At 47.0% G+C, this 20,964-nt stretch overlaps 2 protein-coding genes across 2 annotated transcripts; one reads left to right on the top strand and one right to left on the bottom strand.

Moving 5' to 3' along the window:
- Positions 1-283: 283 nt before the first annotated feature.
- grb2b (growth factor receptor-bound protein 2b) lies at positions 284-14,163 on the bottom strand. The gene is made up of 6 exons (XM_048991607.1): positions 14,006-14,163; positions 12,165-12,455; positions 3,962-4,059; positions 2,648-2,770; positions 2,114-2,282; positions 284-1,823 (listed from the first exon to the last, which is right to left on the bottom strand). The coding sequence occupies exons 2-6, from the start codon at positions 12,240-12,242 to the stop codon at positions 1,638-1,640; spliced, it is 654 nt and encodes a 217-aa protein (XP_048847564.1). The 5' UTR covers positions 12,243-12,455; positions 14,006-14,163; the 3' UTR covers positions 284-1,637.
- Positions 14,164-16,103: 1,940 nt separating this feature from the next.
- mchr1b (melanin-concentrating hormone receptor 1b) lies at positions 16,104-17,500 on the top strand. The gene is given in 3 exon segments (XM_048992269.1): positions 16,104-16,125; positions 16,462-16,887; positions 16,890-17,500. Coding segments are annotated over 3 exon segments (1,059 nt in total).
- Positions 17,501-20,964: the final 3,464 nt, after the last annotated feature.

Below are 20,964 nucleotides of genomic sequence, written 5' to 3'. Positions count from 1 at the left end.
ATGACCTTTAACCTGAATGAAGATGCTCCAGCGACAGACCGAGCTCTACCATGAGAAATTGCAGGATTTGCAGCACAGAAACATTAGTCTGAATACCAGGAAAATGTTAGCGCTTTGCTTTTCTCTCTAGCGCTCTGGCTAGACAGGCACCATAGTAAGGACACAGATCAATACGTCAATAGCTCTAGTTTAATAAAAATTAAAAAACAAAAAATAAGTCGCTGATCCATGGACTGACATTCGCTTCCCCAATCCACTTAATCTTTGCACACAAAAGTCACAATTGGTTTTGGAATCATCTTTATTAATAGGAAAACAAAAACTAAACAAAAGTGCAAAAACAAAGTATTCTAATGGTAAGTGAAGGCAAAAAACAAATTAAATAAAAAGTGTTCTTGGATGGCAACAGAAGGACTTTTCTGGGCAGGGGGGGCGGGGACACAGGGCAGGATGCTTACGCACAGTGTCCCGCACCGCTGGGACTCCTGGCCAACCCGATACCAGAGAGGGGTGACGGCGCCGAAATGGCAGAAGTGGGAAAGGCACTATCCGGAGGAGGGGCGGGGCGTGGCGAGGCGCCGTGCCTCAAAGGGAGCGGAGCAGCTTCCAGAAGGCCTGGGCAGCGGACGCACAGAGATGCCGGCGAGCACAGAAGCATCACGAACGTCGCCCCCTGTAACGGCACGCGGCTGGTCGGTCTGCAGCTCCGGCCTCCGGTCGGCTTGCGACCGGCTGCCATCAATACACTGGATGAACTGGGCTGATGGCTCAGGGTGCGCTGGGGCAGAGGGGTCCCAAGATGGAACAGCTCAGGGTGATCATTTAATAATACACCACGGTATCTGCAGGCTGTCAGATAATCCAGAACAATCACACCGACAATTCGTCATATTCAAGGCCTAAGAGGTCTTTTCCAGACTATCGTGGGTGAACATAATTTACATTTACAGGGGAGACGGGAGGGGGGGGGTGAAAGACATACACATACAAATATATATATATTTATATATTCTTAAAAAAAAGGAATCTATGTATTTTCTTTACAGAGCAGAAGGCCAATGTTAAATCACCACACACCCCTGCTCTACACGACAATTCAGCTGTCATTCAAAACTGTATCTTAATTGCATTTTAATCTTTTAAACGCAGCATTAGAATTTACTGGAATTTCCTGAAGGTGATTAAAACATGCGCAAAAAAAAAAAAAAAAAGGAACAAAAATTGGGGAGGAAAAGCAGAAGCGGTTTAGAGATAAATTAAGAGAAACCATTTTAAGTTACGATTTCGGTGCACTATGCAAGTTTCTCTTCGTCTCCATTTATGCATTCTCTTTTAATATCACTTAAATGTTTTATTGTTATCGACAGTTCCACGGCGAGCGCGGTGTTTGCCGGGCTGGCAAACATTCTCAGGCAGCTTCTCCCAAACAGCATAGCAGGGTCACACAGGACCCACTCTCACACGTTTGCTTCCTTTCCTTTCCCAGTTCCAGGCTCCACCGCTGTGTTGGGTCTCTTCAGAAGAGGGGGTGGGATGGGGTGAGAGTGAGGGACGGATTGTGGGCAGGAATTGGGGAGCGGGGCACTTGAAAGGGAGGGTAGGAGAGGCTGGGGTTGGGGGGGAGGGATTTATTTCTTTTACATGTTCCGGTTGACAGGGGTGACGTAGTTGCGGGGGAACATGCCAGTGAGGCTGTGACACGCCCCCTTCCACCAGTTGGGGTCGGAGTTGTCCAAAACCTGGATGAAATCTCCACGCCGGAAGCCCAGCTCGCCGTCCTCCTGGGGGTCGAAGTCAAACAGCGCCTGCACATACGTCGGATTCTGCGGGGGGGGAAGGAGATGCTTAAGGAGCAGGAGCGGCACGCCACGAGCCTGTATTTGCCACTGCTCTACGGTGCCCCATTTCGGCAGCGCCAGCCAGTTAAAACCCGAACCGTTTGGGAATGCCATGGCAACTGCAACACCCCCACCATCAACCAACCAGTGAAGATGCAAGAAAACAGGCACACTTAAGAAATGCAAGGGTGTGCACAGGGACGACTTACTCAAGTCTATGGTGGCCAAGCTGTGCTGTTGGGGGGGGGGGGGGGGGGGGGGACTGACTGCCTCACCTGAGGAACCTGCTCGATGTCCCGCAGGAAGATCTGCTGGTTCCGCGACACAGACGTGGACCGGTGATAGTCCACCAGCTCGTTGAGAGAGTTGAACTTGACTACCCACAGGAAGTACTTCCCAGCTCCATCACGCAGGACCTTGAAGTGCTGGACATCATTCCCAAACCTACGGGCCATGCACAGCTTGCTATTAGAGTGGGTCATTGGATGGCAGTCATGTCAAAACAAGCCACAAGTCAAACCTAACGTCTTAAAATATTGCAGAGGTAGTACAAATATGACAATTAAAATAAAATTTATGGCTTTTATTTTAGAACTAGGAATACTAGAAAAAAATAGTTATATTAACTTTGCTCAGTAAAAAAAATCATGTAACTGTAATAAAAGAGCAGGGATTACAGGGATGTGCGCATGTGTCCAAATGAGCCACCAGGGGGCAGCACTCTGCAGGCCTCCCAGACCTATGGCATCATCACACCCCCACATGAGCCAGGGCAGGAGAGACTGGGCACGTATGAAGCAGGCACTCACTTGACAGACAGGCTGAAGTCACCGGGGGCGCTCTCGCTCTCGCGGATGAGGAAAGCCCCGTCATGCCTCTGTTTGTTCAGTATCTCCTCTGCTTTGGCCCGCGGGATCTTCCCGAAAAACCACCTGTGACAGAACAGGTGTCCGTCAAACGGGAGTCATGCAGCTCCAAGGTGCCATCGCTCATCACCGACTCTGTACGAGCTCCTCCCCCTTATGCGGGCTACCCTGCCGCATCCCCCAGAGGATGTACGCCGGCCCGCTGCCCCAAAAGCAGGACGCGGAGATGCCACTCCACTCCTTTGCATAGGGCTGGAGAGTGACAGTGAAATGAAAGATTTTAATCCTGGCGGTGGCGCCGTGGTTACACTTCCTGGTGTGACAGCAGGCCGGAGTGTTACAGGAGTCACACAGGGAGGGTGAACAGCAGGGAGCCCAAGAGGAGGAGAGGCCCTGGCACAGCGAGAAAGAAGTCCCCACTGTGGGACAGCAGCAGCCTCTCTGCGTCCCCGGAAAGACAGGTGACCCCGCAGGCTGCGTGTGAACGTCCTGGTTGAGCCTGACGACATTGTGACGAAAATCGATAGGTCAGGAGGCCGTGAGAGGAGGCCAACGAAGGACAGACTCCCTTGACGTTGTAACATCGTCTAAAACAGGGCTGTGTGTCAACTCCGGGCAGACGTCCCACCAGCGGCGCGGCTGGATTCCGTAACGGATGAATGCAGCTTCTTTTATGACAGTCATCCGATACTACAGCTGCTGATAGAAGCGTGCCCAGCGCAGCTCCTGATGATACCTGGGGCAGACGAGGAACGTGCACGCAGGTGCGAGGGGAGGTCGGGGGAGACCATGAGAGATGGGACGTGTGAAGAGGTACAGGGTGGAAGGCATGGGGCGGGGGGCGACGGGAGGCGCGAAAGGAGGCGCAGGGGGGAGACGGGAAAGACAGGGGACAGGCCAATTACTGTTCAAAAGATGATGGCGGACCCTGTGGGCAGACCTCCTTCCTTCTGCTGCACAGCTGACATCGTCAGGGTAAGGCCCCCAATGAGGCCCCCAATATGGCTCATCCTAACATGCACATTACTGTAGCCGGGCAGCAGAGGGGGAGCCTGTCCAGCAGTCAGCCAGGGCGCATGTAGCGGATACATGCACAGGCACTAATTCTGAGAGACTACAAAAGTCAGCCGTGCATCCAAGAAAACACTTTGGGTAAGTTTGCTAAAAGGTCGCCAACACACACACACACACACACACACACACACACACACGTACTGGTGCACACAGACACACATGCAATGTCCAAGCTGTACTCACGGATGTGCTTTCATTTCAATGTAGTTCTTGGGTATGAAGCCATCTTTGCCGTTGAGCTCGGCCTTGTACCAGTTCTGATCGCACTCCTCATTGAGAACCTGCCCAGGACACAGAGCAAAAGCAGGGTTGAGGTCAGACGCCACTGCAAAGCAGCCGGCACTGAGCTCAGCGTGTGGATGTCCGGTACCACGCCCAGGCCGCCAAATGCGAGAAGTGGCTATGACGTCAGCTGACCACTCACACAGAACAGCAGTGTGATCATAAGATGATGAAAAAACATCCCAAAAACAGCTAAAAGAAAGATAGACAGACAGACCAGCAAAGGCAAGAAAAGGCTTCTACACATTTACACCGGGTCTGGAAGACGTTCGGTTCGAATAAAGGCTTAGTGCTGCAGATAGATCTGTTAGCGTCAAATTAAGACAAACACACAGGGTTTAACCCACAGGGTAAAAACTGTGCGAAAGTCAGAAGAGTCAGTGCGCCAGTGAACCAGCATCAGTGAAAAACGCTGGCATCAGCAGATCAGCACTTTCAACTTGCAGAAAGCTGGTCGGAGAAGAGCCCCTAAGTCAACCAGGAACATTCAGAGGGTTTTTTTCCTTAAAAAATAACTGGTGGAAAGCGACAAGCTTAAAAGCTGCGCACATCTTCCCCAGGCCGTGTAATCTGTGCCGACTGGATTTGAATATGGTCACAGTGCCCCCCTCCAGCCTGAATAATTGCTTTACTGGCAATTCAAAGGAGCCACGCCGTGACCAGGGATGTTATCGCTCTCCAGTGACACGACGCAGTCATGCACGTGTGCAAATTTGCGGGCATGAAACGTTCAGTCGGGCTATTGTTAGAAAACAAGGGGTACTTAGTCCAACCCCAAGCACTTAAGCGAGCACTTTAGAACATGCCGGAACAAGAGCTTGTAAGTCACCGATGACAACCGTGATTCCATAGCGTAAACACAGCGCGGAACATGGGAGGCCGACTCTAGCGACACCCCCTCTGCAGTGTCAAGTCATTCATTTGTACAGCACATTAAAAAACAAGAGCAGACCAAAAGTGTTCTTTTTGAGAGAAGTGATTAACTGTACTACATTCATAGCAAATAGGAAATAACATGAAAACATGCGTACAAAAATGAGCATAAATATCCAAGGGAATGTACAATACCCTCTTAATTAAGGAACAGATTTTTTTTTATTTTAACAAAGTGTTACTAAAATGAATTAAAAGTAACAATAGTGGACTTGACGAAAACCACAGGGGAACCTCAACGTGAGTAGAAAGCAAGAGAAAAAAGGTGGTTCTTTAAACTCATCAACTTAACATTGGATGGGAGACTATTTCAAAGACTGGGAGCAGCTAGAGAGAAAGCCTTCAGTTTATAGACGACAGTGGAGGGCTGGGAAGAGCTGCTGTGAAGACAACCCAAGAGATCAGGGGCCTGAATATGAAAGTAGCAGATCCGAAATGTACACTGCCCCACAGTACATCGCCGACGGGATAAAACCCAGACAGACAAAGCAGGTTTCTTGCAGCGTATCTGTTGCATTTCAGCAGCACAGAGGCCAGCCCCGGCGCTCTAGCAGCCATGAGGGAGAGAGAACAAAACGACACGTCAGCCTGTCAGTGACATGGCTGAATGGCAGTTGTCACATCCTGAGGCAGAGTGACGTCAGCAGCCAGGGGACCTCTGGAGTACAGAGGTCCTGACCCATCACTCCACCTGGTGGTGTTACACAGTGAGACAGATTTCTGTACTCCATTCTGTCACTGATGGGGGTGATGACAGGAGTGCAGAGGACTGAGAGAGAGCAGACTGTAAATTCTCACAACAAACTGACCCTTGAGGCAGCATTTACACAAGAAAGCACCATGTAACACAAAGGCTTCTGCTTCTCCAGTCATGCACATGCATCCAGGACCTGGGATGCAGGGCCTGGGCGTCAGCCCCCACGGTCACCCCGTGGCCTGTATGGGGCAGGCTGCGTTCTTCTGGCTGAAGCCTATTGACACGTCACAAAGGCAGGAACTGCTGGAAAGCTCACAAAGGAGGAGACGAACAGCGGCAGCCGCAGGACTGAATTGAGAAAGAGCCCCAGCAGGCAGAGTGACGGACGCAGAGTGGTACCAGGGTAGCATCACCTGCATGGGTCCAGCACAGGGGACCCCAAAATGGGCAGGGGCCAGCCAAAGATGCTAAATTAAGCAAAATGAGGACGAACGGGTCCCAGGCGGGACAGCAGCAGGCTGCCAGGTTTCAAAGATGTTTCTGTTGTAGAAGGAGCCACTTAGAGATAATGATGCTTGTTCTGCTATATGGCCTGACTGCCAGGGAGTACACAGAGTCAGCACACGGCCGCTCCAATGCGGAGTGGCATAACCGCAGAGGATGCATGCAGAGGGCGCATGCAGAGGGGTGACTCAAACTGCAACTGCTCTGCCCCGCCAGCAGGGAAACGGGAGTGGGTGGACAGGAAGAGAGAGGAGCACGAGGGCCCGGCCTGCCCCCGATCATACACCACAGAGATGACCCCCTCCGTGCAGTCGCCTCGTACTCCCGGGGCTGTCAGATGCGGCAAGGAGGCGGCTCGTTTCGCACCGCAGCGAAAACACCTTAGAGGCAGAAGATTAACGGTGCAGAGCAGCACGCGCTTCTGGGAAAAAAAACAAAGTGGCACTCACTGCTTCAACAGCCACACCTATCGAGGATTGGTGACCCCATTCTAAGGTACAACAGCAGGCCTGAGAAAACACAAGTTCCTTAATAGCCAGCGACCCCATTCAGCTTCAACGCTTAATATCCACAGGTTGCGTAGGATGGGCTAGAAGGCTGAACCAGGGAGGATGAAGCACTACCATGCTGGAAATGGGGGGGGGGGGAAATCACACAGGAGGAAACTACGCAGGCGAGTGTGTCAACACCGAGGAAGCAGGTATTAATGGCGGGAAGAGATATGAGGTGAGAAAAGCGCACAGACAAGGTTACTGTTAGCCTTGACAGACTCCCGATCCCTGGCCCGTTGAGTTTCCCCGGCAACATGATGCTCTGTGGGGCTCTGAGGATCCAGCCACCAGCCAGAGTGAGAGAACCACCCCACCACAGACAGAGAGGGATAGAGAGAGACACAGAGAAAAAGAGAGACAGACACTGCGTCTGGCTGCACTAACAGCTCAGCTCACAGCGCACACATGCCACAGACATGCACACGAACGCAGCCATTCGTTTACACCAGCACCGGCGCCCTGCATGTGGAGCATGCCAACCTGTCGCCCAGTGCATGCCACCAAGACAGACACGCAACTGCGGCAGCCTTACGCTGACACACAACTCCTCCAGACGATGTTAATGGCACGGCAGGCTGTGGCTGGGAGACCAGTGAGCAAAGCATACAAGACATGAAACTAATCCCTAATGGTCTGAAAGGGATCGCGGAAGCCAGGGCGGGGCCAATCGGGGACGGCCTTACCGAGCCAGTGGAGCTGGAGAAAACGCCAAGTCAGCAGGTCCTGAGGCTCAGCAGGGAAACTCAGGTATGGGCCCAGCCAGCCAAGGCCTTCACGGCGCATAAACGGGACGGGTGTCACTCAAAGGCACGTGATCCACATTTAGACATGCTTAAACATTTGACTTCTGAATATTTCTAGAATCTTCCGGGAGCGGTTGGGTGGAATCCAGAATTACGCAACGCACCGACGCATTCACACGTGTAAATGGAAAAACGTTAATTCCCTGCTTACACGCATATGTGCTGACCATGCTTAGCGCAGAGGTTGCGTGACGCAATCGACCTGAACAGGATGATGGAAGCCGTAGCTCAGCTGGGTGTGTGGCAGCCTGATAAGCGAGAACCAGACACAGATACACATGTCATGATCAAGGCGATAAACCACACTTGGGCCCAAACGGACACACGGCTGGCTGGCGAGGGCTACACAGGATTCGAAAGCAGCCCAGTACAGGGGAACCTGCCCCTGAGCTCCAAAGTCATAGAACGTGTTTGAAGCAGCTTTAGCATCACGTTGATCTAAAATACCGCAGTGAAAAGAAAAAAAAAATAAATAAATAACCTGACCACCATACAGAGAGGCCGCAGCAGTGACTGCGAGAAGCGAGACAGCGAGAAGCAAGACAATGCCGCTGTGGTGAAGATCAAAGCGAGGAGGGCGGATGTGGCTCATGCCAGGGTTGACACGCAACCCCCCACTCTTCCGCCAGGGGACAGTCCTCCACACCCTGTAAAAGGTCACGGCTGTGCAGGGTCCCCCGGATTCCCCCTATTCCTTCCCTCGAAAACTTCAGGTGGGACACACTTCTGTGGGGCACGCACTAACACCAGGATCTTTATATGCTTCCTACTGCTGCCGTTTCAGACCAGTGCTCTGGTGATGCCGCTTTGGGGCTGGGGGGTGCTGTAAGGACAGATGGCCCAGTCAGCAGATTCATATCCCTACAAACATCCCCGTCTCCCATAAGCACACGCAGTCGCCCGCTAAAATGGCTGCCTTTGCAATCTACTTCATCAGTCACGTCTGTTTACCGCCTCAAACATCCCAGTGAACAGCTCGCCACCACTTCTGTGCACATGCAGATGGCTCCGCCCTTCCCGACCTGCCAACGTGTGATGCTTAGATAAACAGGACTGAGGAAGCTCTCGATAAGTAGGGTGCCGGTAAAATCCAAGACGGCAGCAAGCAATACAACCTGATACACACGAGTTAACGCTAGTTACCAGAAAACTTTAACCAACTTCGGAACCAAGGAATTCTTTAAAAGACATTAGGTTCTGTTCAGATGGAGTCAGAGGTCTGCATGTCACCACAGTTGTGCAGCCAGACATCAGCAGAGGGGGGGCTGGCTGAGCAGACCTGCTCCATCGCCACCACTGCAGGTGGGAAACATCCCTTTGAACACCGACAACACGCTTCCTTCCACCAGGCTGGTGAAACAGACCCCCCCAACCCCAAATCAAGCAAGAGCAGGATCAAAGATAAAAATAGAAATTAGAACATGCTGGCAGAACTTCGGGGTGAACGATTCTCACACAATGAATCCATCCGGGCAAATTTTAAAAAGGAAGTTTTCCAGCAGGAAAATACCAGACGATAGATGAGACAACAATCAAAAAGAACATTGGTCAGAAAGTCACCCCCCCCCACCCCTGAAATCCCTCCCAGGGACCCATGCGAGGTCCTCCAAGGCTGCCAGACCTGCGGTTACAAGCGGAAGTTTCAACTACCCATTACGACTCATGGCCTCTTACTGGAATGTGACACACGGCTCAGAAAAAGACAGCAAACCAGACCCATGAGCCAGGCCCAACTCAGCCCAGCACACCTTCGCCGAGATCAATCTGCACTGTAAGGGGTTTCGAGGCTGAACTCCCCAGCTGTCCCCAGTGCAGTCTGCCCTTGCAGCCTCATTAGGACACAATCGCTCCGTCCTTGGAACCTCGGAGGAGCCCGGTGTCCTTTCAGCAAGAGCTCTGGGCCACGTCTAAATAAACCCGAGTGTGACTCTCAGCGTCCGATAAACCCAGAAACAACAGCGGCCTGCCAGCAGCCTGGTGCATTTCACCAGGGCCGGGCTGAGGGTGACTGAGGAAAAAGAATAGAGGCAGGTGCCCCAGAAAGCAACAAGTTAAGCAAAAGGAAGAGAGAATGGCAGGTCCAAGCTCTGAAAGCCAGACGGCAGCTGCTCTCAGGATAGCTGGGTTCTGCCATGCTGCAGGTTTCCTGTGTGTCTGTGTGTGCGTGTGTGCATGAGGCTGCACACAAACTACAAACCAACTTGCAAAAAAAAAAAAAACCATCAAAACAATCTGCAAACCTGCAGCTGCCTGAACTGCCACATGACTCATAGTGTCATTCTACCTTCTCCGTGGGCAAGACGGCAAAGAGCAAAAAAAAACACGTTTTCTGAGTCACTGGGGCTGTATGCTTTGGGGCGGGAGGGGGGGGGACCTGAGATCCGCTACCCAGAGAGAACTTAAACCAGGCGGCTTGACACTCAGCTACAAGTAAAAATCAGTGAAACCTGTAAAAGAGGAGGAGGAGGGGAAAAAAACAAGGTCTTAGAGTCATACTGATTATGTGAGAAGCTGCTTCCCTGATACAGAGACACTGACGCCTATTTCCCTTAAAAAGAGGAGCACGTCACACAGAAAACTAGGCTTCAGCTTGTGGTGCGAGCTGAAAATATCCTACGAGAGACATAATGAAGGACGAGAGCACACGTGGGAAGGCACGGCGAAACCCTCACGGCACATGGGCACGCCGCGGAACCCTCTTCCACTCCGGGGAATTTCCGCGCCACGAGCTCAAACTGCAGCTACACAGACAAATCTGCTGCAGAGAGGAGTGTCCTGCTCCGAGTTCTCCCGAGTTCTCCCGAGTTCTCCCGAGTTCTCCTGAGTTCTCCGCTGTGAGGACAGCACTGAGAGCAGCACCTAGATGGCAGGAACTGGCTAAAAGGTGCGTGTGGCCTGTTCAAAACCGTAGGGGCTCGGCCTATGGTTCACCGCCCCCTGCAGGTCAAAAGGCAATAAACTACAACTATATGGGTCAGGCAGCAGGGCACCTGCTGCAAACCACTGGAGAAACCAACTGCAAATTCACACATTTCAGCAGGTCATCTAAAGGCCTAGGGGTCAAATGAAGATCCAGCAGCCAGATCACCACTATCAAACAGACTGCTTACCAAAGTCTTATGGCAACAACTGACCAAGGGTAACATTACCATGTGCATGCACACACCACACACTAGATGCAAAGTACAGTAACCCAGCAACCTCTTTAAATATTAGACCACTTTAAAAAAAATTTGGGGGACATTCCATATAAAGAAATATGTTACATTTGTATTATATTTTCAATTTTTATATGGGTATATTTTTCATATTAAAGAGGGAGGACAAAGATGATTAGGATGATTATTGCACTTGCGTAAAAAAAGAAATAAATAAAAATCCACTTTGATACCACTAAATCCCATACAGGTCAAGGCTCAGAGGAACACAACCAACCACCAGAGTCAGCGAGAAAAAGGAAGAGAAAGAAAAAATAGCCTGGATGTCCCATTAAAACACCTAAATTAGACAAAAGACAGCTCTAAAATGAATGCTCCGCTTTCCATGCATTAACTGACCCACTCAAATGAATCTAGTGTTCAGAGAGAATACTGTAAGCAATGCAGAAGATAAACACCAACACTGTTCTGGGAGAGAGCAGCAAGTCCCTGTCAACACAGGAAGCCAATATGGACCAAAAAAAAATCCACTTCCTGTGACATCAGCCATTTGTTTTTTTCTTCTCCGTTCCTGCACTGAAGAGGTTTAATTTCTTGTGTCTATCGGCTGACATTTTTCCAAAGCACACTTATGCTCTGGCAGTTCTAAAGAAAGTTTTATGCAATCTATGAAAACTGCCAAACCAGAGTGAAGACAAAGTAAAAAGCTTAAGCTGTAGTCCTACAAGAGGAAACAACTTGTGCACTTGATATGTGCTGATAAGATCACCTAACTTTTCCTTGAAAACCTACAACAAACATTTCCTTGTAACTGACTTGCAGTACAAACATGGCGCATTGGGTCAGACTGTAACTTACGGGTCATCCAGGCATGTTCTAGGATCACAGATTCCCCAAAAGAGAGTATTTTTTTAAAGAAAGAAAGAGAGGAAACAAAGGATTACTGTGTATGATGAAAAGATAAAAAAAAAAAATAAATAAATAAACTGTTCAACATCATGCAGCTTGCTCTTAATGTCCATCCATTGCCCCCAACTGGGTTTCAACAGACAAATTTACTGGTTGAACAGTAAAGAGTTGATCATTTGATTTAAAATCACTTTAAATTTGTTTCCTACAGCTGTAATGCACAAAACGCAAGCTCTTTAATAAACAAATGTTTATGACAGAAGTTCTTAAAGAATTATTTTTAAAAAAACTCACTAAACACCTGGTTGTATCGGCTAGAATGTGCGTTCCTAAATGGAAAATTTAGCAACAATTCTCTGCGGAAAATATAAAAAGTTGCTATTAAAATACTGGAACAATGTAACCTCAAAAGAAAGAACGAAATAAATCGCTTCAAAAATACCTTTAATTTGTAGTTACAATTACAGCTTTGTCATTAATAAGCCTATAAACCAAGCATCGTATATTTATAAACATTTAATATCACTGCAACAAAAGAAAAAAAATTACCTTAAGGACTTCTCCTCGTTTGAAACTTAATTCGTCGTCTGCAGTGGCTTTAAAGTCGTATTTGGCAATGGCTTCCATAGTGCAGGATCCGGTGCTTTTTTATGTACAGTTCAGGGTACACGTAAAGGATTTCCGCGATTTCTAGCGGTTCACTCCTTACTGGTAGGAGCTGCCAAACGCTTTTTATTGAAATCAATCACAAGTTCAAATCCCGTTGCTTGGTCTCCCCACGTCTCTCTCCTCCGGTCTGTGACCCGATGGTCCTTAACATAAAAGGCCGCGCCAATTTACCTGCAAAAGGAAATATGCGTTAATAATCACTGGCCTAGTAACTGCGCTCGCAACACTCGCAAATACACTATATATGGAGAAACTATATTTAACCCTGATATCCAAGTGTTAGACAGAACCCCACCCTGAACTGCGACTGGTATTAAAACGCAAAGAGTCCTCAATAGAGGAAGGAAACCATTCGGCTGACATTCCGCATGGCCAACTACCACCGTCCTTTACCACAAAACAGCCAATCGGACCGGGGGAGCGAAATATCGCCCAATAGGAACGTGCTTAATCGCAAACAACCATTACTATTCCTGCGATGGCTGTGATCCAATGACCGTACAGAATTTGGTACCGTTGTCAAACATAAGACAGTCCTCAATCATCAGGATAAAATCTGATGCACGTTACTTCCTAACATTATAATGCGAACAAAGCAGAGAACCATAGAAAGGCTGATTTAATCAGTACTGACATATCGACAATACTGTATACACTGTACAGTTGTTACAGAACTGCCGCCTTGTCAATGCATTCAAACAATCATGCTTGTTTCATTAAATATGTAAATGCATCCGCGTCCGAACTGTTTAGTTTCATGCACATTTTTAGGTGCTTAATAGTCAGCTATAGGGGTTACAGTCAATTGTGCGTATCAAAATACCATTCCATACTAGAAAGCGTGTATATAGTGTCACTTGCCACACAAAGGAAAATCGAACTGACAGGAACCTTTTCGCCTTATTACGCATAATCGGCGGTACTCGGAGGCATGGCAACACGGACAGGATGCAAAACATATAAGCCTCATGAGACTCCCAAACACATTCAGAAGTACATGTAGCGACAAACATTTGCTGGGGCTGCATGTCATTCAAGTCTTCTCAAAACTTTAAGCCTCTGATGGGTCCAAGAGGACGGTATATTTACTAACAAGAAATGTTAACTGCCCAGTATTGTCTCCACGCCATAAACATCTACAAAGAACAACTAGAAAGTAATAAATATAGTTTACAATGGTAATTAAAAAAACAGCTGTCCACCAGATAACTAACTACATGAAGATATTAATAGCATCTTTGATTTAAAAGTTACTCCTTTCTGGATTGTTCTAGAAGAAAGCCTTTACAGATGAACATAGTCAAGAAAACCCAAATTTACAAATTCCCAGTTTTTTAAAAGACTCAATAGGCTCGTAGAGCCTTATTTTTATAATCAGTTACCTTATACAGCTAGCCAGCTAAACACGTACGCGTCGACATCAGCGCCGACCCATTAGCTGAAGAGCTACCCCCAAACATCCAGAAATAACCCACCCAGTGGACTACCTGATTAAGCATCATGTCTTAGTAATTCGTGTATAATTAACGCGTTAAACCGTAAGAAACATTAGACAGTGCGTTCATAAGACAAGCGCCCCACTTCGGCGATACTAATCCTTTTGTTGGTAACTTGGTCGCATCGAAAAAGGGCAAACAGACAGGCCCCGTACGCGTCACGCACAGAAAAACCCATTTTTCCCTCTTCTGTGCCTCGGTCAGCTAAAATGAACAAAAACTCACCCTTCTGCCTACTGGCTTAACTCAGCCCTCCTCAGGATTTTGGCTTTCGGATCTACCGTTGACACTAAACGTTTCCAGTTGTTATATCTACTCTTGCTAACTAGCTAGCTAAATGTCTTAATGTTTTTTTTTCTTTAAAAAAATCCCACATTATTTCCGCTTCCGCCCAGATGTCGCGTGCTAGTTACGGGCTCGCGCTGCGCTGACAAAGCTCGCGATATCTCTCTCATCATTTCGCACAGTTCAGAAACTTGTGATTGCAAATTATTATGCAAAATATCCCTGCTGCAATGAGCAATTATTTAATAACGAATACACTATGACATTTTATCTAGCATAACATCGTGCTTTTCTATTCAGTAATAAACCAGGAAAATATTTATGCATATTTATATGCATGTTTATATATAGCTCATTTTGGCAAAATTAGATTTCCTCTTTCTTTACATAGCCTATTTATACCATACCAGGAGAACTATTATTATCTTATGTGATAAACCGCGACATAGTGACTTTTCCGCGCTCTAAACAGCTGCAAGAACTGTCCAGCATATAAAATACCACGTGGACATAACATTTTTGGTAAAACCGTGAAATGTGCGACATCTTGTGGTATTCCTGTAAAGCGAATAGTTTAACTTGCAATCCACAGAAAATGGATGGATGTATGGACAATCCACCCCTCTTCTAATGCTAATAATTATATTTTCGTGTGGGATATGCAACGATACACCTGGGAACCAATCTATCGTAGCACACCGTGCTATATATTATATTAGAAATTAAGACACGCTAATTAACCTAATGGTATGACCAGGGACAGTGTGTGTGTGTGTGTGTGTGTGTGGTGGGGGGATCAGTGCAGTACCAGTGCGGAAATGGGTTTCTAACCCCAAACACGGGAGTTACGAGGCAACCGGGATACCACCTAAATCATTATTCTTTAAACAAAAATTGTAACAATTGGCTTTATTCATGCCAATGCATTTCTCAGATTTTACTCCGATCCTTTTAGGAACAATATTACTTTTAAAAATGTAAAATGTAATTTAAATGTAAAATGTTAACAGCAATCTGCTTATATCAAGTTCCAGACAAAGAAGAATGATATAAAATGAGATGGATTGCATGGAAATGCGATGCTGTAGCGCTTGACTTTGCGGCTGAGGTGCCTAGTGACGCCTTTTCTGAAACGTGCAGCTGAGCATGAACCTTCATGCTCCACATCACCACAGCAGCAGCTCTCCGCACCATCTTGATGTCTATAAGTGTTTTGAAAACGAATTTGAAAATTATAGGAGCCAACAGAAGAACAGCATTTACCAGAGTATGGAGAACCATATTATTTAGGGTTTAGCGTTAGCTGCCTATTGTTTTATTATCCATCCATCCATCCATTTTCCAAACCGCTTGTCCTACTGGGTCACGGGGAGCCTATCCCGGAAGCAATGGGCACGAGGCAGGGAACAACCTAGGATGGGGGACCAGCCAATCACAGGGCTCACTCACACACCAGTCACTCACTCACACATGCACACCTACGGGCAATTTAGCAAGTCCAATTAGCCTCAGCATGTTTTTGGACTGTGGGGGGGGGGGGAACCGGAGCCCCCGGAGAAAACCACACGACGACATGGGGAGAACATGCAAACTCCACACACATGTGACCCAGGCGGAGACTCGAACCCCAGAGGCTATTATTATTATTATTATTATTATTATTATTATTATTATTATTATTATTATTATCCATCCATCCATTTTCCAAACCGCTTGTCCTACCACGAGGCAGGGAACAACCCAGGATGGGGAGCCAGCCCATCGCAGATTATTATTATTATTATTATTTATTTTTTATTTTTTTCGAAATTGCAGCTCTGAGATGTAACTCTTTTTCCCGGACATTTTTGCTTGGCAAATGACCCTATCCGAAAGAAAATGTCGTGTCACACGACAACTCATTGGTTTCTTTGTATAATTCAACTGGAAATCTGGAAGGTAGGTGTTTTATATCGTGACAGAGAAGATAATAATCGGGGCGCTTAAAGAGTGGAGCTAGGTGTCATGTAGTCCTTTCGCTTGAAAAATAAGTCAAAGAATGTTTGAATTTGGAGACACTCGTCAGGCAAGTTCAGTATGATAATAGTATGGTGACACTTAGTTGACATTTCGTAGAATAAAAATACTAAATAAAAAAAAATCCTTTAGCACGTTCCAAAACAACCCTCAGTCATATGACAAATATATCAGGAATTAAACGTATTTGATTTGATATTTGCTTTCCTTATTCAGCACCACAGTGATGAACAGCAACGTTTGTTTTTAGAGAAACGATCTTTCATTTCGTGATGGCATTTCATAGAAAAGTCGGGTTGATCGGATGAAAGCAACCCAGTATATTTCAAATTGTTCAGGGTAGGAGTTGCTTTATTTTCTCTTTCTCTTCTTACCTGTAGAATATCAAGCGGCGAATCACAACATCCTGTCGCCGAGCATTTTCGCGATTATCTGTTTCCTGGGCAAAACTGGGAACTGCACTGTGATCTACACCATCGTAAAGAAGGCCAAGTTCTGTGTCTGGCAGACCGTGCCAGATATCTTCATCTTCAGCCTGTCTGTTGTGGATTTACTATTTCTGCTAGGCATGCCCTTCCTCATCCACCAACTCCTTGGCAACGGCTCATGGCACTTTGGCGCGGCTACGTGCACGATCATCACCGCGCTGGATTCCAACAGCCAGATCGTCAGCACCTACATCCTCACCATCATGACCCTGGACTGCTACCTGGCCACCATGCACCCCATTCGCTCCAGCCGCATTCACACACTGCGCCTTGCCGCCTCCGCTGTGGGCCTTGAGTGGTTCATGTCTCTGCTGACTGTCACCCCGTGTGGCTGTATGCGGGCCTCATGCCCCTGCAAGATGGCTCAGTGGGTTGCACTCTGCTGCTGCCCGACCCAGCCAGAGATACCTACTGGTTCACCCTGTACCAATTCGTTCTAGCCTTCGCCCTGCCCTTGGTGATCATCGGCGTGGCCTTATCCCACATCCTCCGTAGCCTGTTTTCAGCCGTAGCGCCGTTGCCCGTGTGGAGTCTGCGGGTACGGACGCATAAGGTGACCCGCATGGCCATAGCTGTCTGCCAGGTGTTCTTCATCTGCTGGGCGCCCTACCATGCCCTGCAGCTGGCCCATTTGGGCGTGCAGAGACCCGGACGTATCTTCCTGTATGCCTACCATGTAGCTATTAGCCTGGGCTACGCCAACAGCTGTGTCAACCCCTTCCTGTACGTGGCGCTCAGCAAGACATTCCAGTGGCGGCTGGCGGCGGCCGTGCAGCGTGCCAGGAGGGGAACCCAGGGGCCCCACATTCACCCTGCCGTGGGGGCAGCGGACAGCAGTGTCTGTCTGCAGCTGGCACCCGACACCATGCAGTCCAGGTCTTCAAGAGAGCTCCTTCATAACATGGTGCCTGTAACTGCTGCTGTACCCTAAGCCCTCAGTGACCATCGGCAATGAGCTCATCCCAGGAAAGAACTTTACTGTTATGCCTAAGAACACTGAATTAATTTATTGGCCATTAATAGCTTTTGCTTGCCCATAGCTTCACGGTTGGATACAGGAAACATCTCTTAATGGGACTCATGAAACATTTTGTTGTTTATTTGTTGTTTGTTTGTTGTTTGTTGTTGATCAATAATGCAGCATAAGACTGTAATAAACAGTGAAATAAACTCTAAAGTTAGATGGCTGTAGTTTGAGGAACATTCCATGAAACTTGCATTGTTTTATGTTTATAGAACACTGATTTAGACTCCCTATTTTGTTTGCAAACTCAATTTTTCACAAGCAGTCTGACACATGTACTATTTTGTAATTACATGATATGTGTAGGTTTTGTCTTAACTCTCTGAAGCCCGAGACCTAAACATCCCCAGCCGATTAGTGTGCTCTCAGTGTTAATGATAGGTCAGAACTGCTGCATATCACAGAAACTCAGTAAGTACCAAATAATGACATTGAACATTGATTAGTCTTCAGAATTCCTGACTTCACGTCTATGTAAAAACCTCCACAAACACCATTGTTATGAACTATTGATATGTGTAGGTTTTGTCTTGTTCTTTGTAATAATTGTAAATACAGTGTCAGGGCCGTTAGTCCGGCACGTTTCCATTTGGCCAGCAGAGGTCGCTGGTCATCCTGTAATTACCTCATTGTTTTTAGCCTGATGTGCTAACCATCTACACCTGTCTTTAGTTAGGTCGTTAACACTCTACTTAAGGCCCTGTTTTTAGTAATTTATAAGCACATTCATATTGCATTAAAATGGTAAGTATAAGCTTTAAGGATGCTTTGCACTGCATTATAATAGGGTATATATTATTTATAGGGTATTATAGATGAGAACTCCATAAGGCAGTCATAATGCATTATAAACATGGCTATAATATGTTATGCCTTTTTATAAATATTTTTAGCCATGTTTATAATGCTTTATGAATGCATTATTTGCTATGAATGTGTTTATAAATGACTAAAAACATGGCATAACTAAACTGCTGCTGCTAGGTCCTTGTTAACTCTGTATACATGTGTCTGCCCTCGCCTGATTGGCTAGCTCGGTCATCAGTGTGGTTGTAGAAGTTTCCCATGTTAGAGTTTGAGTTCAGCGTTGCTGTACCTTAGCTGCTCCCCTTTGTTCAATTTCGTCCCAGTCCCGTCCGTTTGGATCCTCCAGGTTTTTACCTGTTACGGTCCCCTTGTCTGTAATTATGTGTGCTTATGTACATAATAAAGTTCCCTTCAGTGTTACTCAAGCTGAGCATAGATTGTCCCTCTTTCATACATGACATGCACATTGATATATTTAAAGTGTATAATCAAAAACCGAATTGCCCTGATTCTTACTTTATTGCAGTGTGATTGCATTAGCTGGCACGGCGAATGCTTCTGATACGTACATTTAGGTCTGTGTAGTGGGAAGCGCTGTCTTGAATTTTGTTCCCTGTAGGAAAAAAAGTTCTTTTCTCAGCAGCTCCATCACTTACTGTGGATCTGGATATAAACATTTATGGTGCTGGATAGCAAATGCCGTGGATTTTAGGCGTTATCTTGAGGCTAAAAGAAGACCTGCTTTAAAATGCGGCGCGCATGTGGCACCGGGAATGATATCAGGTGTCTCTGTACTCATGCAACATATTAAGGCCAAGCAGGATGGAGGGAGGGTTTGCAATATATTGCACTTTGTACGCAGGACACTGTGCTGACTGCCTTATCTGTAAAGTCCCACAGGAAGCCTGCAGACAAAGGCACAGTGTAATTGCTCAGAAGAGTGATGCACTGACAGTGGTGGGGGGGAGAAAGACAGGAGTACTGGAGAGGAACTGCACAAAAGGAGAAGCCAGGCATTCAGCCTATGACACGCCACAGCCATGGCGAAAACATTAACCGAGTATTTACAAAATGAAGGGGGGGGGGCATGGTATTGTAGTGGTTAGCACTCCCACCTCTGGGATGAGGGTTCGAGTCTCTGTGTGTGGAGTTTCTGTATCATCGTGGGGTTTCCTCTGGGCACTGCAGCCCTCCACCAGTCAAAAACACGCTGAGGTTAATTTGAGTCACAAGATTGCCCCTAGGTGTGCTTGTGTGAGTGTGCCCTGTGGTGGGTTGGTGTCCCATCCCAGGTTGTTCTATGCTTTGAGCCCATAGGCTCTGGACTCCCCGTGACCCCAAACTAGAGGTTCAAATCCCGCCTCTGAGTTTACACGCTCTCCCCTTGTCATAAAGGTTTTTTAAAATGGCCTTTCTATCCCCCCACGGTCTAAAGTCAGGCAGCCATGTGACTTAGCACCTCTAGACTGTGTGTTATGTGAGTGCATGTGAAATAAGATCAGCTGGAGTGCTGTGCAGGGGGCACCATTCCACATATAGTCTATATAGACACATAATTCCTAAGCATTCATAGAAATGATTGTTTCTTGTTACATTTCAACAATGACTATAGAATAGAGCGTCACTGAAAATTTATTGCCCTGAGATCTCATTAAACAAGAAAAAAACCTACAGCATGACTCAAAGTCTGGCTTACAGATGGCTCTATCATTTAAAATACATGACAAAAGGGAGGCAGTGAGGCACAACTAATCTCCTGTCATTCTGAGAAAAAAGAAATCGCGCACAGTGACGGAGAAATAATGAAAACCAAATTTAAATACTATATACAATACATTTCAATACACATAGACCGCGGTGACTAATGCTAACAACCAAATATCAAGACAAAAAGAGTGAGGAAGATGGGAAACGGATGTGACTTGTCATTGATGTGGCAAAAAGCATGAACAATGACAGTGCTTGGGAAGGACAGGCAAACAGCAGCTGTCATGATAGGGGGCGGGAAAGGAGAAATGATCCATTGGCTGACGTGAGAATAAAGGGGCCTATTTAGGGAAGTTAGGAACACCTAAAACTAGAAAGCAAAATGATCGCAGGGGGGCCAAAACAAAGGCATGCGGGGTAAACAAGAACAACATGGGTTGGGACCCAACCTAAGTGGGGAAACACAGGAAGACACAACAAAACTGACTCCATGTAGGAGACTAACATGCAGCACTAACATCTACAACGACTGACAAAGGAACAGGGCAATGGCAAGCACATGTATCTTCTGATCTAGTAACGAGGACTACATGAGGGACAGGTGCGAACAATAAACCAACTGGGTAGGAAATAGGGAAGGAAACGGGAGGGTCAGTGACATCTGCTGGCCAAATGGGGATATGACAGACATGGTAGGAACAGATCCTGATAGGGTCACCCTGGTGTTTGTGACTGCCATGGAATGATTCTGAATCATCACAAACTAATGGATCATAAACAAACTTAATAGATCAATGAGATAGCACACTGTCTGATGCTGGTGTGACTGTGCAGATTTACTCAATTTAAACTGCGCA

This window comes from Brienomyrus brachyistius, chromosome 22, assembly GCF_023856365.1.
Source record: "Brienomyrus brachyistius isolate T26 chromosome 22, BBRACH_0.4, whole genome shotgun sequence".
Classification (NCBI taxonomy): domain Eukaryota; kingdom Metazoa; phylum Chordata; class Actinopteri; order Osteoglossiformes; family Mormyridae; genus Brienomyrus; species Brienomyrus brachyistius.
Note: the sequence above shows the minus strand (reverse complement) of the source record. Positions and strands in the feature narration are given on the sequence as shown.